This window comes from Marmota flaviventris, chromosome 2 (assembly GCF_047511675.1).
Source record: "Marmota flaviventris isolate mMarFla1 chromosome 2, mMarFla1.hap1, whole genome shotgun sequence".
Lineage (NCBI taxonomy): Eukaryota > Metazoa > Chordata > Mammalia > Rodentia > Sciuridae > Marmota > Marmota flaviventris.
In genome coordinates, this window is record NC_092499.1 from 36,110,449 (window position 1) to 36,138,290 (window position 27,842).

Genomic DNA, 27,842 nt, shown 5'->3' on the forward strand with positions numbered 1-27,842 from the left:
CTTCAAATTCAGATGTTTTTATTTGAAATACCTAGACTAAAATAATCCAGAAGTCTCTTGATAATGCTATGACATCTGTATACTGAATTTTAAAGCAAATTTAAAAAGTGCTCCCTCATAATTTTAGTGAATGTATCCTTCTGTTACCAGCAGCCCAGCCAAGGGACCTTGCCTGAATCCTGACTGCTAAGACTCAGCCCCCTGTCTGCTTAAAAAGTAGGCAAATGATGGGGAAAGGAATTTCATGTAGTTTGATCAAACTGGGGAGCTTTGACTGTTTCTTATGTAGTGTCCAAATCCAGCCACCCAAGATCCAGGCTGGTTATACATAGAGTGGTAACACATGGGCCAGAGATCCACAGCCAGATTTGTCAAGTTACATTGGAACATAGTTACACTCATTTTTTTTTTTTTTAAAGAGAGAGTGAGAGAGAGAGAGAATTTTAATATTTATTTTTTTTTAGTTCTCGGCGAACACAACATCTTTGTTTGTATGTGATGCTGAGGATCAAACCCGTGCCGCACGCATGCCAGGCGAGCGTGCTACCGCTTGAGCCACATCCCCAGCCCTACACTCATTTTTTAAAAAGCCTGCTGATTCCTATCATGTTCTCAAACCTGAGTTTGTGTCAGGCAGAGAACTGACAACACAGAATTAACCCAAGCTTTTGACAAAAGTTCCCAGGTAACTGCAAAGTACACAGAAACTTGAAAACCACTGCTCTAGTTCAGTTCTTCTCAAATCTTAATGTGCACACAAATCAGCTGGGGACTTTGTTAAATATTTTGCTTCTGTAGTTTTGGAGTAATGCCTGGGTGTCTCCTTTACAGATAAACTCCTAGGTGATGGTCAACACTGCTAACCAGTGACTACATTTTGAGTAGCAAGAATCAAAAGCCCTGCTCCCACAAGATGGCTTCACACTGAAATCACTTGAGTAGCTTAATCTCCAAAATCACTCCAAGGATTTAATTTATTCTGGTGTGACTCAAGCATTGGTATTTTGAGTTCCCCAGGTTGTGCTACTGTGTAGCCATGCTGGAGAACCTCTGGAGCATGACTCATTTGGGGATTTAGCTTTAAATAGTGGAACTCTCAACTTGGCTTGTTTCCCATATATGGCAACTCTATTGCACACATGATGGCAACAGTAGCTTTCATGGTAACATATAAATATGCCCAGAACTATATTCAGCCAGCAGAACTATATTCTATCCAAGCTTTGTCATGAACTCTGATTTTTTTAAGATGTTGATGAACTTTTATTCATTTATTTATATGCGGTGCTGAGAATTGAACCCAGTGCCTCACACATGCTAGGCAAGCGCTCCATCGCTGAGTTACAACCACAGCCCATGAACTCTGATCTTAAAATACAAATCTAGCTTGGATTTCCTCACCTATCTACTAAGGATTAGAACCCCTAGAAATTTTTTTTTAATATTTTATTTTTTGTTGTAGTTGAACACAATACCTATTTTTTATTAATTTTTTTAATGTGGTGCTGAGGATCGAACCCAGGGCCTCACATGTGCTAGGTGAGTACTCTACTGCTGAGCCACATGTGAAAGCACACTCTTTAGTTCAATTTCTATCAAAGTGCTTAATGGTGCAGCTCCAGGAATGCATTGTGTCAGAAGAGCTGAACCACCTGTAACAATCCAAGGATTAGTAAAGGATTGCCTGCTGCAGGCAAAGGACAAAGGACTGCCATTTCCCAGGTTGTCAGCAATGCCTTTTGTCATTAACTTCAAATACACTTAATAAAAGCAAACAAGTAGAGTCACAGTTACAAGTTACCAATTAATAAAGAGCTTATTAGTACACAGGAATGGGGGATTTTGACCAATAAAAAATAAAAAACAAAAAACCAGTCAGAGGCATAGGGAGGAGTAGCATGTAGTTTTTTAATGTGAAAGGTAAAAAGTTACAATTAATGGAAAGCAGAGGTCATGTTAACAAAGTTCATTACAAAGCTGGTCTGACACAAGACAAAAAATTTCCCCAGGCTCTCCACCTGCAGACCAAATGAGAGTCAAAAGTTGAGTACAAATCTGAAGAATCTATGGGTGCAACAAGCTGCTGTCTCAAGACCTTTTATCCAAGGGACATCAAAAAGTGAACCTAAAAGAAAGAAACAGAAAAGTAAAATGTCTTATGACACTACAGACAGGTCCCCCAAATCCATGAGATAGTAATGGGGTTCCTAAGCTCAGAACAGAATTTAAGCCAAGCTAGAACAAACACAATGAGGCAAATATTTTTCACAGAGTATTTTATGGAGCAGTATCTATAAAAATAATGTTTAAAGCTAAATTCCAAGCCCACAAAGGCAAAACTAACGAGGTACTGGGAAACATGGACTCTAACTCCAACTCTCTCATTAGTAAGCTGTATTATTTTACATAAGTCACTTCCACCTGCTGGCCCACAAATTCTTCAAGGTGAAGGAGTTGCAGTTTTACCTAAAGAAACTTTCTGATGTTAGAATGCACCTAAAGCACTGATTTTTAGCTTTGAGAAAGATAGGAAGAAAGAGAATTCAAGAAAGTAGGAAAAAAAATTCAATCTCAGATTTAATAAAGGACCAAAGGAAAAGAAAAAAATTTAGTTTTCATTTAAAGATAAGGTTATTTTGGGTAAAGTGAAAAATGACTCCAAGAGAAGTAGTTCAGCTGCTGCTACAGCAGGAGGGAACTGGGATCTGGAAATTGTGAGGTGTCACCATTCCAGAAAGACACAGCCTTCCTTTCTTGTCTTCAGAGTCGGCTTCCCACCTAGTGGACTCCATGATAGGTATAGCCAGAAACTAATCTCTTGCCCCTGGGGACTCCTTCCAATGTTTCCACAAGATGCCAATTTTTCAGCAATGTGCCATTAAAACGCTGTAACTTTCTATATATGCCATGACTTGAAAAAGGTTGGGAAACACTACCTCTCAGAACTGGGCTACCCACCCCAGTAGGTAAAAAGGGCATCACCTTATTTTGCATACCAATTCAAGTGACTAGACATTCCAGCATCAGAGCTTCCATCCATAATGCTTTCATTTCACTAACAATGACATTTAAAGATATGCTACATAATTGCAAAAGATTTCAGTGCAACTATGAGAAATGTGTAAAAGAAAAAAGCAAAAACAGGGAGCTAAGTGTTCACAGTGCTAAATAAGAACAAATAGCCTATTAAAACTCACCTATTCATTCCATCAAATTTGTTAAAACAAACTCTAGTAACAGACTATGAACCAATACATCAGTTCTAATAACCAACAGTTCTAATGGTGAGAGAGGACTAAAGCCTAAGGCCATTTTAGTGAATAAACTCTTGACACATTGAGAATTATAAAAGGACTCCTGGTTTAACACAAAAGTCAAATTTTAAGATTTTATATTAAAATGTAAGACTATGAGGCCAGTCCATGTGGAAGGCAAAAGTAATTCATGATAGTAAAAGAGTCTCTTCTCTTAAGGCAAAGATATATTTACCAGACACTATTCCAAAAGCAGAAGTTCTAGAATTCTTTGAAATGATAGCTCTAGGTTGAGGATATAACTTGCCTAGCAAGTGTGAAGCCCTGGGTGAGATCTCCAGTACCATACATACATACATACATACACACACACATACACACACACACACACACACAAAAGCTAGTTCAACAAAATCAGACTATTCAACAGCTCAGAGTGGTTTTTTTGTTTTGTTTTGTTTTTGTTTGTTTGTTTGTTTTTAAAGAAAGAGAGAGAGAGACAGGATTTTTTAATATTTATTTTCCAGTTCTCAGCGGACATAACATCTTTGTTTGTATGTGGTGCTGAGGATCGAACCCAGGCCGCACGCATGCCAGGCGAGCGGCTACCGCTTGAGCCACATCCCCAGCCCTCAAAGAGTGGTTTTAACTGTTAACAAGGGGATAAAGGTTTTGGTAAAATGACTAATAAAACCTCCTCCCCTGATACTGAAATTTGGAAATGTGCAAAATGAAAGACACCTACTGAGAAAGTTAGTAGGACTTCTTGAGTCTATTTTACCCATGCAGAAAGGACAGTGACATTTGATCAGTCTGTTCTAATCATCTTAAAAGAAAGCTAGCATAACAAAGAACTGTTAAAAATAATAACTCTCTCTATAGATAGAAATGATAATGCCAGACAGGGTCATTTTTATTTGGAAGCGTATTCTTCTTTAGTTTCATCTCTATTCAGATGTTAGCACTACGCAGATATGATCAAATACTGAATTTTCCTTAGAATCCACCTCTTCCTGGACACCCAATTAAAACTGAAATTTGAAATAATGTAAATCAAAAACCATTCTGCAGAAATTCCAAGTTCAGAGCTCAATTTGAACCATAATTTTAGAAAACACAGATGAGATATTTCTAAAAATGAAAAGCACTTCAGAAATCAGCCAATTCTCTCACTTTAGAGATGAAGAAACTATAACCTCAAAGTCTGACAAATTTGTCCAGAGCTGTGCTGTTCAACACTGCAGGGACTGGTAGTTTAAATAGGTGATTATTTAAACTTAGATAAAATTAAGTGAAATTAGGTGCACACCTGTAATCCCAACTACTTAAGGAAGCTGTCAGGAGGAGCCTAAGTTCAAGGTCAACCTGGACAACTTGGTGAGACCCTATCTCAAATTTTTTTAAAATAAAAATGGGTTGGGAGTATAGCTCAGTTGATAGAATACCTCTGCGTTCGATCCCTAGTATAAATAACAACAACAATAATAAACTAAGAAGCTCAGTGATAGAGCTCTTGCCTACCACGTTCAAGGCCCTGCCTGGGTTCAATTCCAAGTATTAAGTAATAATAATAATTTAATTAAAAATTCAATTCCTCATGTACTTAGCCACATTTCAAATATTCAATAACCACAAGTGTTTAATAGTTACCACACTGGGCAGTGCAGACCCAGAATACAAGATGCAGTCCAGGTCATCCTCAATAGATTTAAGTCAGATCTGATATGCATTTTCCTGCATTTCTCCTGAACCACATTAGAGATGCCCGACTTTGCAGAAATATTTCAAATCGCCTGTCTTCATCCTTTCTTATGAACTTTTTCTATTTCCCATTAAAAAAATGCAAGCTTGGGGCTGGGGTTGTGGCTCAGCAGTAGAGCACTTGTCTAGCATGTGTGAGAGCCTAGGTTCAATCCTCAGAACCACATACTAAACTAAAAATAAAGGTACTGTGTCCAACTACAACTAAAAAATAAATATTTTTTTAAAAAAGCAAGCTTAATATTTTTAATGAAAACCTTCTAATGAGAAGATGTATACAGTCATCATTCCAAAGTCCTTGAACCTAACAGAAAGCAAATAATATAAAAGTTTAGAGTCTAAATGTCCACTATCAAGTTCATGCACAGTCACTTATTAGTTCCACAGCCAGGGAAAGTCAACTTAAATTCCACCGAGGTTTAATTAGTTCAGGTGTAAAATTGGAATACTATTTACTACTATCTGTCTACCTCCTCTCCTCAGGGTGGGTGGTAAAAATCAAATGTGTTAACGTAAGAAAAATTACATGTGGAAGGCATGTGAACCTACAAACTTGGTAATGTAATCAATGTTAAGACATTTTACAAATGTTATTTAATTTTATATAAGGCCTTATATAAAAAGTGTGCATTTTGTTGTGAACTTTAACATTTCACATTCTGTGAACAGATGGTGGAAATCTGGAAATAAGAATAAAAGCAACAACTGAAGGAAAAACAAAAGCAAAGCCCAACTTAGGAACCACAAAAACAGCACTATCCTCCTCAAACACAACAGGGATCATCACAAATTATATAATGGAAGGTTAGTTGCTTGAAGAGGCTTTGATTACTAGTCAGGCCACACACCTGTGTAAATAGGGAAACCAAGGCTCAGAGACAAGCTTAGCTGTCCCTTCAACTAATTAACCATATAAAATCCACAGTGCAGGTCTTCCACCTTGTCATCACAACTGCTTCCCACTGCACAGCCTCTTTTATCAATATTTCCTTGACTGTTTTCTTCCACAGCACTTCCAAACACTTACTGAACAAGCATACACTAGGACTGTTAGTCCTGTGCTAAACCCTGAGGTCCCTACTCTCAGAAAACTTGAGAATCCAGTGAGAGAGAAACAGGAATGTGAAGGAACAGTTTTATAACAACGAGATAATGCAGCCTTAGAGGTATGCGCAGTCAACATGAGAGCCCAGAGGATCCTATACAACAGATAAAGAAGGGATGTCCTAGTATGGGATTCACCCACTCCAAGGGAGGAGAAAGTGAGGCAGGGAGTTAGGACAGCAATGCAATTCATAAACACAAATCTACTTGATATTCTCCCCCTCCCCACTTTGGTAGTCTTATGGACCAAATACAAAATAGAGTTCAGTCACCAAATACAAAGCCATCAAATAGTGTTCTTTTAGTAATAAAAAAAGCAGATTGAAGGTTTTAAAAATAAAAGGTATTTTTTTTTTTTAAAGAGAGAGAATTTTTTTTTTTAATATTTATTTTTTAGTCTTCGGCAGACACAACATCTTTGTTTGTATGTGGTGCTGAGGATCAAACCCGGGCCGCACGCATGCCAGGCGAGCACGCTACCGCTTGAGCCACATCCCCAGCCCAAAAAATAAAAGGTAATTTAATCTCACCTTCCAACCAGGGGAGAAATGCATTGGAAAAAAGGTAATATTGTGCCTACCTCAGAAGATTTTCTACAAATTCAGGATAATACCCTCTTGGAGAACTTATTTGGTTACTGGACCTAATTCAATATAAGGTAGAAATGTCAAAGACAAAATAAAAATAGATCCCGCATCAAAAAAAAATTTAAAGATTATTATCAGTGGGAGCTCATTGTTGAAAGCAATAAAAGGTCTAGAATGAACCAAAAAGGAAGCTCTTGAACTTACAAGAAAAGAAAACACAGGTAAAATCTGAGGATCTATGTGCACCTGTTTTTTTCTGTGTAATAAAACCCTTGGGCCACTCAAAGGTTCTGGGCCCTTTTGTTCCTAGCTCAACAGTGCCCACTTCTGGTCAGGCTATAAAGCAACCCCCAACCCAACATTTAAACCCACTTGGACCTCTGCTGCCCTCCTATGACTGGAAAAGAAACTGGGTTTTATCACAGAGGATCAGTGGTTTCTTCCCCCAAATTCTACTTTTTGTAGTACAATCTCGCAACAAAGGAAATGTACAATTCACTAGGTGGCAGCAGAGCTTAAAGAATAACATTTAGATTCCCTTCCAGAGGTAATTCTCTAGAATCATAGTTTGATGAATTCGAAAAGCCAACACAATTAATTGCATGTTTGTAAACAGTACTGTCAGCTTAAATGTTCTGCCTAACCCCACAATCTCCTTGCTCTAGCTCAGATTAAACAGTATAGATGTTTAAGGACTGGAAGGAGAATGTCTCCATTAAAAAAAAAGAAAGCAATGGGGCTGAGGTTGTGGCTCAGCGGTAGAGCGCTTGCCTAGCACATGCAAGGCCCTCCCTGGGTTCCATCCTCAGCACCACATAAAATAAATAAAAGTATTAAAAAAAAAAAAAAAAAAGGCAACATTTTTTAAATTTTAGCCAAAGCATTTGGCATACAATCTCCCCAGGAGGTGAGCACATTTCAGCTCAGGTTTGTCCCTCTTCACTGAGTTCACCTTTCCCTTTGACCCAAGGCCCACATCAATACGAACTTTAATCTTCCAAATGTGACCAAATGTAGCTATGTCCCTCTTTGCCTCATTTTCTTCAGAAACCTGAGATGATATTTTTTTGAAAAGAACTTCAAAGAAACATGGAAAAACAAAATAGGAAATAATTATGGGAAGCACATAAATTTAACACTCAAATCTAATGAGTCTATCATGCAGTTATTAAAATTTACTGCCATCTTAGTGCCAATAACTGATCGTTTCAGGTGTTCATGGATTCTTGGGGCTCAGAAGCATACTAGAAACATTTTTACTTTAATATTCTCATTTTTATGATAATCTAAAAAATACTGAGTCTAATCATAACCACGTAGATAGCCACCCCATAATCAGTATTACTAACAGATAGAGCAAATTCTATCACTGGGTTTCTCAAACTGCTATCTTTAGATATGTTTTCAGGAGACCACGAAGTCTCTGGAAAAGGTTTTATTTATTTATTTATTTATTTACTTATTTTAATATTTATTTTTCGGTTTTTGGTGGACCCAACATCTTTATTTTATTTTTATGTGGTGCTGAGGATTGAACCCAGCGCCCCGCGCATGCCAGGCGAGCGCGCTATAGCTTGAGCCACATCCCCAGCCCAAGGAAAAGGTTTTATTAATATGCATTATATTTGTCCTGGTTGACCAGAACTGCCATGAAGTTCAAGTCTTACAAGACAGGGAAGGAACTAGGATTAGAGAGGGACTCAAAGACAATATCAGCTGACTCTACAATGTTTAATCTGTTCAAAATCTGTCAATTCCAGGTAGTAGATATAGGAGTGCTTGTTATATTATCCATATTTTTCTACCTTTTCAAAATCGTCAAAATAAAATTAAAGAAAGGAAAGTCACAAGGTGAGGACAGTGACAGAACATCTGGGCTGGGCTGGGGATGTGGCTCAAGCGGTAGCGCGCTAGCCTGGCATGCGTGCGGCCCGTGTTCGATCCTCAGCACCACATACAAAGATGTTGTGTCTGCTGAAAACTAAAAAATAAACATTAAAAATTTTTCTCTCTCTCTCTCCCCCTCCCTCTCCTCTCTCTTAAAAAAAAAAAAAAAAAAAAATCTGGGCTACCTTTTTTTTAAATTAATTTTTTTAATTTATATATGACAACAGAATGCATTACAATTCTTATTACACTGGGCTCCTTTTTAAGCCTACTTCTTTAACTCTGCAATTGACAAATACCATAATATATGGTAAACAACTCTGAGTAAAAACAGGGCACAAAAATCATTGTTTTTTGAAGCAGGACTGTATTATCACACTTAATGACTATAATAGACTCTCTAAATCTCAGTTCCTGATCTGTCAATGCAAATAAGCCTACCCTTATGAAAATGAGATACAGAACAAGCACTTGAAGCATGGCACACAGTGAGCACTCAGTATCTCTTTACTTTCTTACTTTCCCTAGATCATATTTATTTTTTAGCTCAGGGCCATTTTCTTTTGATCTGACTTTTCTAACATAGCTGCTGGTTTTAAATGTCACCTTCAAATTCATGCAAGATCAGTTACACTACAGATGTTTATTTTTTTCATACCCAACTATCATTTGGAAAATATGGAGAATGTTCAATCTGTTTTATTTTACCTTCTAAGTTGGTATAAATGTTGAAAACTCACTTTGGAAACTATTTTTAATGTGTTTTGGTATACTGTACATATATCTGAGTTAAAACCACATAAAAGGGCAAATAAATGTATATTTAAAAAATTGAGAGGAGGACAGAGTAGGTAGTACATGTCAAGTCAAAGATCTCTGTGGAAAATGCTTTGGGCAATCCCCCAGAGAAGAGAATTTTTCTATGAACATACTACTTTCTATAGAATGATTTAACACTGCAATCTGGGACTGGAAGATTTTGCTGAAGAGATTTTGCTGTACCTTGGGCCCATAACTCCCAGATGAACAGGTAGGTCTAAGGTTGTTAACATGGTTTGCACCACACAGTTTCTCCTGAGCCTGCATTTTTGTCTGTTTCTGTCATAATTTTGAAATAGTAAGTTCTCTACAGCAGAGTCCTCCTCCAATCATAATAGTCCTAGAAAATAATTTTCCATGATTTGGTATCTCCCTGAGCATAAAGAATATCCTTGAAATGTTTGTTCTGTCACCTTCCTAAGTATATACCACGACTCATCTAGGAAAAAAAGAATTTTAGATATCCACAGTAAGGCAACCAGAAGACTTATGGCCTTCCCAACAGTCTATCAGAGAGCCCAAGAATTACTTGAAATATATACAAGCATAAGAAGGTCAAGGCTAGAGACTGCACTTCCTAGCTGCACTCCAGGTTTTACACTGGTAACAGATAACTGGTGAGAGCTATTATCCACTGGTCACACAACTCATCTGCTGTTCCTGCTCCAGAAAGCACAGTAACTCCCTTCTCAGTCTCTCACAGCACTCTGCTCAAAACTCTGGTAAGACTCTAACCATGTTGTATTTCATCTGTTATGTTTACATGTCTCTTCCTCCACTAGATTATTCACTTTTGAGGGCAGAAGCCACAGATTACTTCTCTTTATATTCTTAGTAACAAGGCACTGACTGGCAAATAGGGAGGGAAAAAGGGAGGGGCAGGTAGAAGGAGGACAAACTCAAGTCTTAATCAGGTCTCCAATGAGTGAAACTCTTAGGATAGTAGAATAAAGTGGTTCTCAAATTTTTTTGAATGGAATAAACTACCTCTGCCAATTTAGCACTATCAAAAATGAAATCTTAAACAAACTGTAACATAACTATTTTTGAGGCAATTTCAAAGGAAAGGATTTTTGTAACATTATTAGTAACTAATTAATTCATGCCAGAAAATAAAGTATAGTCACTGTCATTGCATGCAAGGCCCTGGGTTCAATCCTCAACACCATATAAAAATAAATAAAGTTATTGTGTCCAACTACAAAAAAATAAATGTTAAAAAAAATTGTAAAGGCAAAGAGTGTATGCATTCATGTAAGCTGCATGAACACTGGGCCAAGAGTACCAATGGACAAAGGCACTTCTCCACAACCAGGTTATGTGGCTGGGGAAGGCTACTGGATTGTTCTGAACCTCTGTTTTCTCATATATAAAGTCAATATACAATTTGGAAAACATCCATGAACTTATTAGACCTTTAGAGTTTTGACTGGCAGGGAAGGAGAGGCCAAAGAGAATTTTTTTTTTTTTTTTTTGGTGATGCTGGGGATTGAACCCAGGGCCAACTGAGCTACATCCCCAGCCCCAGAGAGAGCTTTTTGATTTCTATCAATCAACACAGTTCTACTTCCACTCCAGTTTTCTATCAGAATTCTATATATGAGCTTGTCTGGGTGGGGCAGGAGAGCTTCATGCTAAACCAAGGAAAATGGTAAATGAACTAAATGGCATCACACAAGTCTTTTCCTAAATTAATCCAATTTCCCCTTTAATTTCAGCGTAGGACACACATTAGCAAAGGGCTACAGTCATTCATTCAACCTACAACATATGGCTTCAAGTATAAGTGCCATACTGGATACTATGAGAACGACAGCCCAGACTTTTAAGTCATTTGAGATGGAAATCAGAAAAAAATTTAAGAGCCAATCCAGCCATGCACAGTGGCACATGCCTGTAATCCCAGAAACTAAGGAGGCTGAGGCAGGAGGATGCTAAATTTGAGGCTAGAATGGGCAATTTAGTAAGATCCTGTCTCAAAATAAAATAAATAAAAAGGGCTGGAGGTTGCAGCTCAGTGGCAGAGCACCCCTGGTTTAATCCTCAGTACCAAAAAAAAAAAAAAAGAAAAAATCCAAAGGCAAAATCTGTAATTTGTGTTTCTTAAAAAATGAGCTATTTTCATAGTTATTGGTGTAAAAATTAATAAATTAACTATAGGCAACACTTATCTTCTGTTATCTTAAGGATATATAAAACAATAAGGAGACAATGACCCAGAGCAATAGCAGTGAAAGATCCATATTAATGCATACTTTAAAGACCACCTCAAAATTCTGCAAACCTCTCAGCAGCAATACAGGAATCCTGATAATTATGATCAAACCAGACCCATCTAATTTCTCTTCCCAAAATCTACATGACAGGACAAGGACTATGATTATCACTTACATTACTTCAGTCTCCTACTCCTCAATTAAGTAACTGGGAAATATTCAGCCCACAAAGTTCATGACAACAAGGTGCAGGATAGTGCTGGCAAAGAGAAAATCAGCAAAGGCTCGCTCTGGGGAGATGCCTTGGAAATCTGCTTTGTTCTGTGGGTTGATCTGTATTCTCAGGCACACTGCAAAAGGAGAACACAAAAATAATTATTTAGAAGTTCAAAACAAATATGACTACTAATGAACACACATACATCCTATGATGCAACAATTCCAGATATTAATGTATTTTCACATGAAAAGGCACCTACAAGGATACCCATGATAGCCTCCAATAGGAAACAATCTCTGTGTCAATCAACAGTAAAAATGATAAATTGTAGCATATGCAAACAATACAGCAATGAAAAGGAGCTTCTGCTACACACAATACAGATAAAATACACAAGTATCAGATATAAAAAGTACATGCCATCTGATTTATACATACATATCAGATGGCTTTATATATATAAAACTTAAAACTCTGCAAAACAAATCAGGATTATAGTTCTTTCATGAGAGAAAGGTGGCTGGGCAGATGCAAGGAGCCTTCTTAGGTACTGGAAATGTTCTATTATTTTTAATCTGTTATCTATTATTATTAGATTGGCAAATTTTAAAACTTATCAAGTTGTACACTTAAGCGTCATAATCTTTTTTTTTTTTTTGGTACTGGGGATTAAACTCAAGGGCATTCAACCACTGAGCCACATCCCCAGCCGTTTGTTCTTGATTTAGAGACAGGGTCCCACTGAGTTGCTTAGTGCTTCACTTTTGCTGAGGCTGGCTTTAAACTTTCAATCCTCCTGCCGCAGCCTCCAGAGCTGCTGGGATTACAGACCTGTGCCACTATGCCTGACAAAGCTTCACAATCTTAACTGTTTGATAAAAGAAAGTTAAAGGAGCCAGACATGGTGGTGCACACCTGTAATCTCAACAGCTCAGGAGGCTGAGGCAGGAGGATCACCGGTTCAAGGTCAGCCCCAGCAACTTAGCAAGTCCCTAAGCAACTAAGCAAGACCTTGTCTCAAAATAAAAAATAAAAAGAACTGGGGATGTGGCTCAGTGGTTAAGCACCCCTGAGTTCAATCCCCAGTCCTCCCCACAAAAAGGAAGAAAAGTTAAAGGAAAAAAAATCTATTCTCAAAGTTACATTAAAAACCACAAGTTTATTGAGGAAAAAAAATATTATCAAAAAACTCTAAGAATTTATCTCTTAATTTAAAGGCTTCTAATTATATCTAGAGAGGGATGTAGCTGAGGCAGTAACAAAAGAGCTGGGTGAACAACAAAACAAAGTTATAGGCCTAGGGATACAGCTCAGTTGGTAGAGTACTTGCCTCGCAAGCACTTTTAAAAGTACAAATTACTTTCTAACAAAATATATGTATAATATACAGGAAACATATATATTATAAATATAACTGCTCATCCATGAGACCTACCTCCTAGTTATAGATAAACTACTTTCTGATAGCTTCTTATTTGTCTCAAAAAAAGGTAGGAGACCTAAGCTATATAACTCTTAACAAAGAATTTGACACTGCCACATTTATATACCCTTGAAGATTCTAACATGGCACATTAGCAACCATCACAACTGATTTAAAAAAAAAAAAACTCCAGGACTGCACTTTTCCAAAATACCTTTATGCCTGTGATAAATTATTACGCTGCTTAAGAAAATTCAAATTTGCTTTAGGCTAGCATCCATTCCATCACTAAGAAAAAACAAAGACCTGAAATCTAATCCAAAGGCCAGAAAACTATTAGACTAGTTCTCCTGACTCCAGGACCATAGCAACAGTTTTCATTATGTTTAAAAATGTAAACATAGCCAGGCATGTGGTACAGACCTGTAATCCCAGTGGTGGGGGAGGCTGAAGCAGGAGGATCTTGAATTCAAAGCCAGCCTCAGCAATGGTGAGGCGCTAGGCAACTCAGTGAGACCCTGTCTCTAAATAAAATACAAGATAGAGCTGGGGATGTGGCTCAGTGGTCAAGTGCCCCTGAGTTCAATCCCCAGCACCCCCCAATCCCCCAAAAATGTAAACACTATGAAACTGCCACTGATCTTTTCAGGCACCCAAGCTCTTCAAAAATACAAAGGACACTAACTGAATCAAAAGCAACCAATTAAAATCCTGCTGTGAAAAGTACAGATTTATTCATTCATTTGGGAAAACAAATGGAAATATCCATTAATATTTATGGTGTTTTACCTTTTGACTAAGAAAACATTCTAACAGCATGTTTGTAAGTTGAAGAAAAAAATGAAAACAGTGCAAATGCCATTCAGGAGATTAAATTATACTATGAACAGACAATGAAATCACATGCAATTATTCAAAAGAATAAGGCAAATTTTCTATACATTGAAGTAAAGCTATTCACTTTCATTAAGTAGGAAAAAACAGAATTACTCCAATCCATATTTCTCTTTTTAAAAATATTTTATTTCTATGATAAAGTTATCGTTGGTTTTAGTTGGAATCTAGAAAATATCCAGAGAAATAAATACTAAACTATTAACAGTTGGTTATTAGTGTTTGGGGAATTTTGTGGGGACAAAGAAAAAACTCCTGGTGAAAGCTTATCTGCTTAAAATTTAAAATTGATGTTATCCTTATCACTGTAACCCAAGTTATTTCAATGACAACATAAGAATCAGAATTCCACAAGGATGGAAAGAAACTCAGAGGTCATAAAAAACAAGCACTCCATGAGGTGGGAGGAGGTGGGTATGCTGAGGAGGCTGCAAGAATCACCTGGGAAGTTTTCCAAAGTATACTTACCATTTACAGAATCTGGTAAGCCACCCCCGGGGGAGATTACAAACCTTCCAGAGCCTGTGTTACCATAAAGGTGTCACATCCCTCAGATGCACTGGGAACAAAAAAAAGTAAAGAATCTTGCCTGCTCAAAAAGCTCTTCCAGAAACAAGCCTTCAGCGTCTCCCTGAGCACTTCCAAAGATGGAAATTTACTACCTCCTGAGGCAGCCTGTTTCATTTTAGCAGTTCTAATTTAATCTGCCTCTCTAAATGTTCATTCATTCAGCAAAATATTTACTGAGCATTCTCTACGAGTCATGCATTGTTACAGGTGCTGGGAATATGGCATAGAAAAAGACAGAAAAAGAAAAAGAGTCTGGCTCCCAAGGAACTTATATGTCTATGGAGAGAAACATAAAACAAATATTGTAAGTAAACAAACAAGGAAATATCAAACAGCAATATGTGCTATAAAGAAAATAAAACAGAATATTAAAGAGTGACTGGGAAGCTATTTTTTACTCAGTGGCCTCAGAAAGCCTCTTTAAGAAAGTGATACTTAATACCAGTATCTGAAAGACAAAAGAATCAACCATATAAAGATCTGGGGACAGAACATTCTAGATAGTTAAAAAAAAAAAAAAAAAAAAAAACCTAACCAAACAGTAGTGATCAGCAGAAGACAAATCCTATAAGATTTTTAAATCTCAGAAAAGAGTCTGGATTTCATTCTAAGTGCAATAGGACAGTATTTCAGGGGTTTGAGTAGCTGAGTAATATAAATGATTACACTTTTATTTTTCTGAGTCAGGGTCTCGCTGAGTTGCTCAGGTTGGCCTTGAACTTTCAAATTCTCCTGCCTCAGCCTCCCTCAGTCACTCCCTCAGGCATGCACCACTAAGCCTGGCTGATAATTTTTTTTAATTGGACAATATTAGAGAATATTGAATGAGAATGATCCAGTAGAGAGAGAGAAATTAATGATGCAGAATGGAGGGATAATTGCAGAAGCTGAATTCCTCAGAGACATGAGAAGACTAGATTCCCTGCATGAGTCAAGGAGCTGGCTGCTGACAGGAAAGGGACACATCTGCTTAAAATTTAAAATCATCCACCACCCATGGGAAGTAAGTCAGAGTGTATGGGAACAGCAGCAGGTGGGCTGTTATGATTCAATAGAAAGTAGAAGGATTCCTGCCTACTTTTATTGTTTTAGTTAAAAAAAAAAAAAAGACTAAGATCATCAACTGAGAATAAGAAAAAGAGGAAAAAGAGAAAAAATTCAAAAAGCATATATTGGCAAAGTAAACATTAGCAAAGCATTATTACAGGAGCACTGGGCAGGGTTTGGTGCCAACCATGTTCCCACTCTCACAAAGAATTCCCATCAGCACCATATTTATAGTTACTTTTTTGCATCTCCCACTATTGTAAACTCTTTTAGAGTAGAGACTATGTTCCTGTGCTTCACCTTAGCAGAGAAACTAGCACATAATTGTTCAGTATTCCTTAAATTATTATATACAAGTTCACAATTTAACATATACAGTATTAAGCACTGAGGATGAAGAGATGAAAGATGTCCCTACCCTCAAAGGCTCACCTTTCAGAGGGAAAATAGGCACAACAGTAAATACAGTACCATCTATCTCCCTCCTTCCCTCCCTCCTCCTCCTCCTCCTCCTACTTTTCTCCCCCTCCCTCCTCTCCTCCTCCTCCTCCTGCTTCTCCTCCCTCCCTCCCCTCCCCCTCCCTCCCCCCCTCTCTTCCCTCTGCACAAACACAAAGAATGAAGCAGGAATACAGAAGATTTCAATCTGCAGGAAGAGTCAGGAATGGGTTCCAAAGGAAAGACCATCTAAAAAGCAAAGGAATATTAAGACAGTCAAAGAAAAGTAAATAATAGCTTCAGATATCTTGAGTATTGAGGGAATTACCTGTCAATAATGATGGAGCATAAGGTACAAAGGAGACAGAGGCAAGAAATGCAAGAGAAAGGCAAGAGATGAAGCCAGAACATGAAAGAACCTGTGTAGTTTTTTGTTTTGTTTTGTTTTTTTAATTTTCTTTTGAGAAAAGAGACAAATGTGGAGAGTAGCACATCAGGTCCGCAAGTCAAATCAAGCCTGCAAATACAGCAGAAGAGACTTCAGAGGCTCAAAGGCCAGTAAGGCGAATTATAGTGGCCTAGATAAGAGATATGAAAAACCTGAGGCACTGAGGATGAAGAGGTAGCAATGGACATGAAGATGTTTAGAAACAGAATAATCAGTCACAAATATGGCAAAGTTCCAATCTCCTAGACGGCAGTTATGAGAGATAATAGGATCCACAAATTGGGTGGTCAATACCAAAAGAAATGCTGCACCTCAGTCCACTCAGCCTAAAAGCTCCCTCCAACCCATGCTGGATAGTCTCCCTGCCTTTCAAATTCAATTTATTTCGAATATGTAAACTAAGAGTAACAAAAGTATTTCCAATGAAAAGCCAAAATTGTTTCAAAGGTTAGAAAGAGAATAGACCAAAGTTGAAAAGTGATTTAGAAACTGATTTCAGGGACTGGGAATGTAGCTCAATAGGTGAAGCACTTGCCCAGCATGCACAGGCCCTAGGTTCAATCCCCAGCACAGACCGCCCCCCACATCCCCATTTCAAGACCCTAAGATTTATTTTAAGAACACTCTTATTGATTTCAAGACCTAAGAGTAAAACCTGACTTCAACACCTAAGACTTATTTTAAGAACAGTCTTACTGTTTTACACATGTCCACCCTAAATAGCACTTTAAATAAACAGAGATTTCAGTTAGGCAGAAAAGAAACTAAAAGGGCTTCCAATACTGGAATGTTACTCTAAAAAGGGATATATGTCCTCCTCTAGCAATATTTTAACCATAAGATAAACAGCTCCTGAGGATGTTTGAAATCCATCTGGAAGAAGAAACATATTCTGAGGTTCTTTTAAAGCCTACTATACATACACTCATATGTGTTTAAAGCCTACTATACCATACATATACTCGTATATATGTGTATGTACATTCATATATACACACACACAAATATGTGTAACATATTTATAATTTACCATCCCCCTACACCTAGCTCCTTCCTGAAACCATGACTAAGTCTCCTGATCATGAGATGAGGGAACACAACAGACCATCTCATACCACTGGACCCAGATAATAGGTTTTTATTTTTATTTTGTTTTGTTTTAATATCACAGCATTCTAAAATTGGCTTAAAATGCACTGGTCAATTTTTCCAAATAGCATATGCTAAATTAACCCATGCAGAGAGAACAGAATAAAGTGCCAAAAAAGAAATTAGGGAAACAGATTAAAGAACTTCACCCTCCAATTCATTCTACATACTTAACACCAATTTTAAGTCTCTCCTTTACTACAATTCTCAGATGCTCTTCCTTATCCACATATATACAAATTCTTTGGCCTGGATCTCAAAGTTTCAGCATCTAGCATCATCTAATCCTTCACCATAATCTCCTACAATACCCTTTCTCTAGCCATACTGGCAACCTCCATTCTCCTACACACACCACACACATACACACATAAAAGTTGAAAGCCCACAAACAGATACAAGTTTTCCTTTCCCAAAAATGAAGAAAGGATATGCATCAAAATTTTAAATTTCTAATTAAAACTAGTTTTCAAATAATGACCTGGCCTAGCAAAGGAGGTAGGATTTAGTAAACTCAAATGATGTCAAAAGCAATGCAAATGATACCTTTCTTGGGGCTGGGGATGTGGCTCAAGCGGTAATGCGCTCGCCTGGCGTGTGCGGGGTGCTGGGTTCGATCCTCAGCACCACATAAAAATAAAATAAAGATGTTGTGTCCACCAAAAACTAAAAATTTAAAAAAAAAAAAAAAACAAATGATACCTTTCTATGGCAACAATGAATTGTCATGAATCTTTTTTCTGAAGCCTCTTATTTCTCTGTCCCTATTACCTATTATCTCACAGATTTGGAAACCTCGACCCCCCCCACACACTCCCATATCAGCCTTAAGACTAATATGTCTCTTCACTAAGCATTCTCCTCAATAACAAGCCATCTAGTTCCCATTAGAGAAAAGGACAGTGTGCCAACGCAATTTTAGCCTCAACAAGCTCAAAAATGGGACTTGGTGTAAGTAGAAGTCATCTGCTCAAAAAACTTTTGATTTTTAACACACTAACCTATCAATAGTCCATGTCCACTCTTCACCAAATCACTCTTTTCCATGTGGCCCTGAAAAGTCATCCTTAACCCTAGAGTCTTACAAAGTCATCTTTTAAAAAATATGCTTTAGGGATTTGCCTCAGGAAGACAAAAATCACAAAACCAAACTAATCAAGAGGTTTGACCTCTTGATTGGATAATAAAATTCTTATAGTTAGTATTGAGTTCACAGAGAAAAGAAGGCTGGGATGCTGCCACAGGTCTTGGTCCTCAAAACTCAAAAATGGTAACTAAATGTCTAATCAACCAGCTAATTCTGCAATTCCAGACCCAGACCCAGACCCAGTTAGCACACAAGTCCTTACACCAATTTTTAAGTTCTGAGAAGTAAAAATATCTCTGGTGTGTCTTAATTAGCACATTTTAATTAATGCATTTTACAGATCTAAAACTTTAAACAGGCCACGGTCCTAAATCATCTCCAAATGATTCTAACACTATCTTTTGTCTGTGGCCCAACCAGATTGTAAATGCTTTGAAAATAAGAAACATACAGGGCTGGGGATGTGGCTCAAGTGGTAGCACGCTCGCCTGGCATGCGTGCGGCCCGGGTTCGATCCTCAGCACCACATACAAACAAAGATGTTGTGTCCGCCAAATACTAAAAAATAATATTAAAATTCTAAAAAAAAAAAAAAAGAAAAAGAAACATACCGCTCTATTCCCCTTCTCGGACTATTCCCAAAAGACCTAAAAAGAGCATACTACAGGGATACAGCGTCATTAATATTCATAGCAGCACAATTCACAATAGCTAGACTGTGGAACCAACCTAGATGCCCTTCAATAGATGAATGGATAAAAAAAATGTGGCATATTACTCAGCACTAAAAAATAACAAAATCATGGAATTTGCAGGGAAATGGATGGCATTAGAGCAGATTATGCTAAGTGAAATCAGCCAATCCCTAAAAAACAAATGCCGAATGTCTTCTTTGATATAAGGGGGGCAAGGGGGGCAACTCAAAACAGAGCAGGGAGGAAGAGCATGCGAAGATTACCATCAAACAGGTAGAAAGGTGGGAGGGAATGGGAGGGGGGGGGGAATTGCATGGAAGAGGGAAGGAGACCCGCATTGTTATACAAAAATACATATAAGAGGATGTGAGGGGAAGGGGGAAAAAAATGAGAGAGAGAGAGAGAGAGAGAGAGAAATGAGCTATGGTAGATAGGGTAGAGGAAGGGGAGGGGAGGGGAGGGGGATAGGAAGGGGATAGGAAGGGCAGCAGAATACAACAGACACTATATGGCAGTATGTATAAACGTGGCTGTATAATCAATGTGATCCTGCAATCTGTACATATGGGAATAATAAGAATTCATACCCCATTTGAAACAAATGTATGATATATGATATGTCAAGATCAATGTAATGTTTTGAGCAACTAATAAATTTCTGATGTTAAAAAAAATAAAAATTAAAATTAAAAATAAAATAAAATAAATAAATAAAAGATAAAAAAAAGAAACATACCACTAATGAATCCCCAAAGCATTCACCATAAAACTGAGTATTCAACTCAAAATTTAACTGATAGCCTGTCTAATGATCACACTGAAAAGTAAACAAATTCTGGTATGTTTTCAAAGTTAAGTAGTAGTCAAAACCAGTTTCTGGAATAGCCCATGTAGTGGCCACTTATAAACTGGACTGGCTAACACTCCTGGGCCAAGCCTGTTCTCAGCTTTCACTGCATCTGGTTGGGCAAGAAAGGTCAAATTTCGGTAAAAATTTATGGAGGCAGTTCTCATTAAATATGGCAGTTCAGCCAGGCATGGTGGGCCAGGCCTGTAATCCCAGTGGCTCAGGAGGCTGAGGCGTAGTGGGCTGGGGATGTGGCTCAGTGGTTAAGCACCCCGGTTTCAATCCTGGTACCAAAAAAGAGGAAGGGGGCATTTTAAATGCTGGGAATTTAAAAAGAAAACTAAAACATAATTATGTGAATAACAATCGAGTTCAGGATAATGAAAAAAGTAGGACAGCTTCATCCACAAGAAATAAGTGGGAGCAGCTAAAAGCTAAAATCAAATAAGAACGGGATCAACAAGCAAAGCACCCATATTTATTTTCATCACACTTTAACTTAAAATTTTCCCCAGAGATCACTAATGATTAGGCCTACATGAGAGAGAGAACTCAGGATTGGATTTTTCATTTAAAATCTACCAAATTGAAAGTTAAAGTTAAGTGAAAGTTGGAATTGGATTTTTCCCTGGACCAATATGAAGTGCAGGGATCACAAGTGGAGCAGCGACATGAAGTTGTCTTCAGATATTAAATTCCAGCTCCTAAACGGCTGTTTAGTATTGGAAGACTGACAGACAACCTCTCTGGGCCTCAATTTCCCCACTTACAAGAAGAGTACTGTTCAGACTCTTCCAAAACTTTACAGGGCGGTGGTCTGCTATAAAATAGCGAGAACAGAACTGCTCATCAAAGTAACGCGTTATTGTTGTGATTACTTATAGAATTACCCGCTAGGATGAAGCTCCCCACACAAGAGATGAAGCCCGAGAGGAAAGAGTTGAAGGGGAAAGTCCCCACGAGGAGACAGTAACCGAACTGCAGAGCTCCGGTCAGCAGTATATACAGAAGATAAGCGTCCAGCAACTTCAGCCGCTGCGGAGTGGAGCTCAAGTACTCTTCTAAGAACCGCGAGATGACCGACACTACTGACGCGGACATGACTACCACGCTGGGATCTCCGGGCCGCTGGATCCAAACTCCTGGAGAATCCGACGTCCACAACCAAGGCAGCGTTTGCGCGCGCGCAGTGCGGCAGCCCAGCTCCGCCCCGCCCCCAGGAGCCAATTTGCGCAAGCGTACAAGCAGGGCGAGGCGAGGGACAACTAATGCGCAGACGCAAACTGCATCACACAGTGCGAACTACGGCCAGAAATAGTAAACGCGCCTGCGCACAGGATACGTCATTGGGCTGGAGACGTGTCCTCTTTTTATTCTATTTCCGCCGTCCGTTTGATGACGCCCACTGTTGCTCTGGCAACAAGATATTGTGGGAGGAAGAGGGGGAGAGGTTTAGCAGCGCACTGCGTTGCTAACCACAGCGTTCCGGCTCTCTTGGGTCCTCCTGGGTCCTCCTGAGTCCTTAAAAACTAAATGTTTGAATCTACTTAGAGGCAATGTTTGACGCTCTCGGGGTTCGGTACCAGTCAAGCCTTAATTCTATTAAGGACTCTGCCAATACCTATCACAAATCATTAGAGCAAGTCAAGTTTCTCCGTAATGAGAACCACCGCGGTTAATTCTTGTGCACGCACCAGTGTAGAATTGTTTGGGGGCGAAGGGGGCTTGACTTCTACAGGATCATAAACCGAAACTCCGGGTCTGGCCCTGTAACCTAAACCTGCAGATATTCATTCATTCACTCAGCATTTATGGGGCGCCTCTCCTCCTAGCTTGGTGCTAAATTGTAGAGACTTTCAAGTGAGTCAGATAATACAATCGCTTCTTTAAAAGAGGCATTATGAGAATGGTCGCTTATCATGCATAGATCATGTCTTCAAGAGCTCTCCGCCCCCCATGCCAACGTCTAGAATCTGGTGTGATATCCCAGGGTGTTAACACTGAAAGGCCCGCAAGTGCATGTCTAGTGCAACCCTACCCTCCAACTCATTTTGCAGAGGATTCTGAAATGAAGGTTTGAGGGTTTGTATCTTAACAAAACGATATTAACTATTTTTAGCGTTTTAACTTTTAAAATATCCAGATCCTGCCTTTTGACTTTCGTTGTCCTTATAATCTCAAATTCATCTGACCTAAACCTACTTTGCCTTTGCCTTTCAACTCCAAGCCTTCTGGCACATAACCAGGAATTTTATTTCAGCTTCTAAAACTCTGAGCTGTCCTAGGTACAGGAGCAAAATTTCTAAAACAGCAAGTGAACAACAACTTTTCTTCATTTTGACTTTTATTTGCGTTTAGACTGAAAATTCATCAGCATCAACAAAATATATTGATTTTCAGTGATAAGCAAAGGCTTGCTTAAGTTCTTGAAAAAAAAGAGAAATGTCCTTAGGAAGTTTTTCAGTTTATTTGAAGAGGTTTTTACTGTTATATGAACTTAAATTCAGCCTAAGCCCTCTTATATTGCTATGAAAAAAAGAGTCGATAACCAAACTGGTTCCTGTTCAACATAATATGGTAGAAAATGTCAGTTTCTCTGACAGTTGAGCCTTTCTCCCTGCCTCATCAGCAAGTAGAAGAGTAGAATTCGACTTCAGACTTTACAGGCTGGGCAGATGCTTTTTAATTATTCAGGAGTGAACTTCTCAAGGGGTTTCCATTCCATCCGCCAGGCTCCTTCCAGCACACTTCCTTATGTTTTCCTGCCTTTGATCCTTGTCAACCATCATTATTAACATCTTCACGGGAACTCCCACAGGAGGAAAGCAGAAGAGATGAAAAACATCAAATTCACTTACTGAATGCATCCCTTTCTGAGAACTGCAAAGTTCCACTAATATAATTAACTAAAACTTTTCTGGAGTATTTAAAACAAGATAAGATCTTATTCCATGTTCAGCTTTTGATTCTATTTAACTGATCTATCAATAGAAAGTTGCTAATACTGGTGTTGGTTTTAATAGTATAAATTAGAACATCTACATAGATATATATAAATCAATTTCTCTTTCCTTCTCTCTCTCTCTCTCTCTCTCTCTCTCTCTCTATATATATATATATATATATATATATATATATATATATATATATATAACTTTATGTGCACAGTATTGGAGTAAGATTGCAATCTCTTGAGTCATACAAACCTAGATTTGAACTTCAATTCTAAGATTTACTAGTTATCCAGCCCAACAGGTGAGTCTGACAGTTTCATTTTCCTTTTCTATAAAATGAAAATAACAATATCTAAGTCACTGGAATGTTGTATGGATTAAATGAGATCATGCTAAGCATTGACCACTTAGCATTAGTGGTTGACACACAATAAATATTCAATAAATGTTCAATACGTATTTACTCTTATCATTTACATATATACATGTATGTACATATATATTATTAGTTCTGAAAATCAACTATGTCTATTTCCCCTATTTCTCTGAATAATTAAAAGTTGGCCACACTCCAAAGTCCCAGTATTCTAGGCACACACAAGATGGCACTAGAAGGACTGCAACCCAGACAATTCTAAAAGGCCAAATCATATTAATAAGCTGAAGCATAAGTCAGAGTAGACCTTAGAGGTTTTATTACAGAAACAATTAACATCATAAAACAATGGGAGAGTAGAGAGGCAAAAAGGCTCCCCTATGGGCAAAGTTCATGGTTCTACATCCTGTCACTCTACAATGAGAAAGTACATTCTTTACTAAAAGAAACACAAATCCTTCAAAATTTGAGTAGAAAAGGATTATTTAAAAAAAAAAAATCTCTGTATAAGAGTCTCTTTTCCAATTCTTATTTTTTTGTATTTTCTCTTTTGCTTTAAGAGTTCCTGTTGCTTCTTTCTACTGTGATTTCTTGTTAACAGTCCATTTTTTAAACTATGGCCCTATTTGATGAAAACCCCTCTTTTCCTTGTTTTCTAATAGAACAGATAAAACAAGTTATTATGTTCAAAAGGAAATTTTTTTAAGGGGAATAAAATTGCAGACAGCACAAAGTCAAATTTCTAAAGTATCAGGTTTCTGATCCAAGTCCTAGTCAAGCAGCAGATATCTTCAATGAACCATATTCCTTCAGGCTTCCAGTCCCTGAGGGAGTGGAAAAACTCGCAGGCTCTTTTGTCTGATTTCCCACCCTCCCAGCTCTTTGAGAGTCCCATAATAGCCTCAATCTTGTTCCCTCCCTAGTACCCAGAAGAGAGTCTACCATATTTTCCTTTACAAGGGCATTATTAACCCTTGGTTAATAATAGTTATTGTACTCCCTGCAATGGGGAGCTGAAATCATCAGTGCCCAAGCAACACTGCACTGTCCAGTAGAATTTTCTGTCCTTGGGTTGTTCAATATAGCAGCAACTAGACACACGTGGCTTTTGAGCACCTGAAACATGGCTAATGTGACTAAGGAAATTTTTATTTTTATTAATTTAAAATTTAGTAGCCACATGTGGCTGTCTTTGGACATGGTAACTTTAGAACTGTTACACTGAGTATCTACATTTAGTTTAAGAATCACACCTTGTTCATAGTTCATTCAAAAGGAAGTGACGCCCATTTGCAAACAAAAAATCATCTGTTCCTGCAAGGTCAGAGCTATTAGTTTATCGGCTCCACCTTCTTTTGGAATGTTTATATTCCAAACATAAAAGAGAATTTGTCAAATTAATTTCCATTCATAAAGGCCACATTAATGGGTTGGGGTTATAGCTCAGTTGGTAGAATGCTTGCCTTGTATGCACAAAGCCATGAGTTCAATCCCCAGCATTCCCCCCCCAAACAATCACATTAGTATGTTATTATTACTATTTTGGTACTGGGAATTGAACCCAGAGGCACTTTACCACTGAGCTTCATACCCAGTCCATTTTAATTTTTATTATTTTTATTTCCATCTGTCTTTATTGATTGATTGATTTTATTTTGGCACTTAGAATTGAATCCAGGGGTGCTTTACCACTAAGCTACATACTCAGACCTTTTTTATTTTTTATTTTGAGTCAGAGTCTCACCAAGTTGCTTGAGGGCCTTGCTAAATTTCTGGGGCTGGCCTTGAACTTTGGATTCTCCTCCTCAGTTTCCTGAGTCACTGGGATGACAGGTGTGTACCACCATGTCTGGCCATATTAATACTTTAATCATATAAAGTCACACATGTTGGAGTTAGAATAAAAATTATTGTTTCACATTTGTATTTGATATGTCTTGTCTGGAAGGCAAGAAGAAAAAAGTCACCTTACATTTTCTCCTGAGAAGCTTTTCTAGAATAGGCACTGAGAGTCCTTTCCACTTTGTACTATTTTAGCAGATCCAGCCTAATCCTGAGTTATCCCAGCTCTGGAGATACCTTAAGGGATCTAATAACATTAATTACAAAAGGCATCTTCCATACATTCAAATTTCCTGCTTCCAAGAAAAGCTGATTTGGCATACATGGAAACAAAATACAAATGCTTTTCTGCACTACCTCCTGAGGTAGGGTCTAGAGAGTTTTAATACCAGTTTTGCCCAATCATCTGTACTTTAAAAAAATCTTACATCTTATAGATTCTTAGAAAAGTGGAACATTTTGCTATCCTGTGTCAGAATTTCCTACATGGCCCAATTAATTACAGCTTCCAAAGTCCTTGGCACTTGGCACATTGTTTTATAAGTAATTGTTTATATGCCTCTGCCTCCTCACTAGACCTCACACACACACACACACACACACACACACACACACACACACACTGGGGTTTGAACCTAGGGGCCCTCTACCACTGAATTACATCCCCAGACTTTTTTTTTGACAGATTCTCCCTAGGTTGCCAAACTGGCCTCACATTTGAGAGTCTCTAAAGTAACTGGAATTACAGCTCACCTCACCCAGTCTCACCCAGCCTCACTAGACTTTTCATCCATTCATTTATCCTATAAGTACTAACAACTGATCTGTTATACATATGTTTTAGGTACTGGGAGCAAAACAGAGAATCAGACAACTTAATCTCCAATTGAGGGAAACAGATAATAAATGAGTAAAAAATATGCAAGATAATTTCAGATAGTAATAAGTAATATTAAGAAAATAGCATGATGGGACTCTTTTAGACCCTTTGGTCAATAGAGGCCTCAGAAGAGGGAAAGTTTGAGCTGAGCTCTGAATACAAAATTGCCAGTTCTACAAAACCAATAATAATATTGGGTGGCAGCATATGGAAAACCAATGTGTACCAGTGAATTATTTCTTTCCTTTTAATTTCCTTAATGGGTTAATTTATTTCCTTTTGATACTTGCATTCATAATCCCCACCATAATGCTTGGGCTTGAATAATAGAAACATTTTTAGCACAAGTAAGGATACTAAATGTTTATTTGAATTATCTTAGTTAATTCTCACAAGGCACAAGCTTGAAGAAGAAATTAAGAGATACAAAATAACTTGCCCAAGGGTGGGCAATAGATAAATGGCAAAGCCAAGATTGACCTTAATCCAGCCTTCTGAGCCTGGAACCTATGTTTTTGTTGAACCCAGAGGCACTTTACCACTGAGCCATATACCCAGCCCTTTTTATTTTTTGAGACAGGGTCTCACTAAGTTGTTTAATGGGTCTCATCAAACACCAGCATCTGCAGTACTTCCAAAAATTTTAGCTTTTAGTATGAAGCCAAATAGGCTGAATTAGAATCTGAGGGTAGGGATTGGAGATCTGTCTTTTAAACAATTCTTTAAGATGAATCTTATGCATGCTGAAGTTTAGGACTCCTGTGTTTGGTTTTGCAAACTCCTAGTCCCCCTAAATTCTGCAAATGCCAGTTTCTTAAATGTTAAATATTTATAAATGATCAGTTTAACACTTATGAGAAAGAAGAAATCTTGGAATCTCTCAAGTCCTGCAGGAAAACTTAAAAGAAAATTGCCTTGGAAAATCCCTCTACACCAGCATTCTCCCACCAATGCTCCACTACCACTCCAGTCTGGTTTCATCCTAACCAAGGGGATGATCTGAAATCTGGCAGCTCCAAGGACTTCAAGCCCTGTTTACCAATTCAAGTGAATTCTGCAGCCAGCTTCAAGATTTGGTTCCTCTACTGAGCCAGCTTGAAGTACACTCAGGATCTCTAGGGTAAGCCAGTCACCACACCTCCCATGTCTCCCACCCTGGTACATAAACAACATACTCAAAGCACTCCTCTCCTCTGGAGTTTGAGATCTCCAAACTGATGGAGACCAGAGTTGAGCTACAGACTCATCCCCTGAGCAGAGGAATGTCTGTTTTGTCAGACATCATCTAGGTTAAGGCCTAGTAAGGATGCACAGTTATGTCCAAATATTGTATGGGACATGCTT

The 27,842-nt window shown here is 38.1% G+C and overlaps 1 protein-coding gene across 1 annotated transcript; it reads right to left on the reverse strand.

The window, feature by feature from the left end:
- Positions 1–1,884: 1,884 nt before the first annotated feature.
- On the reverse strand, positions 1,885–21,651 carry Dad1 (defender against cell death 1). Its single transcript, XM_027920125.3, has 3 exons — positions 21,337–21,651; positions 11,804–11,978; positions 1,885–2,125 (listed from the first exon to the last, which is right to left on the reverse strand). Exons 1-2 carry the CDS (start codon positions 21,545–21,547, stop codon positions 11,848–11,850), a joined length of 342 nt encoding a protein of 113 aa, XP_027775926.1. The 5' UTR covers positions 21,548–21,651; the 3' UTR covers positions 1,885–2,125; positions 11,804–11,847.
- Positions 21,652–27,842: the final 6,191 nt, after the last annotated feature.

Excerpts from the sequence above, each read along its gene's own strand:
- Dad1 (XM_027920125.3), bottom strand. The coding sequence starts at position 21,547 with ATGTCCGCGTCAGTAGTGTCGGTCATCTCGCGGTTCTTAGAAGAGTAC. Across the intron at positions 11,979-21,336 it reads GGGGAGCTTCATCCTAGCGG|TGTGCCTGAGAATACAGATC; the intron begins GTAATTCTATAA and ends CTCCTTTTGCAG.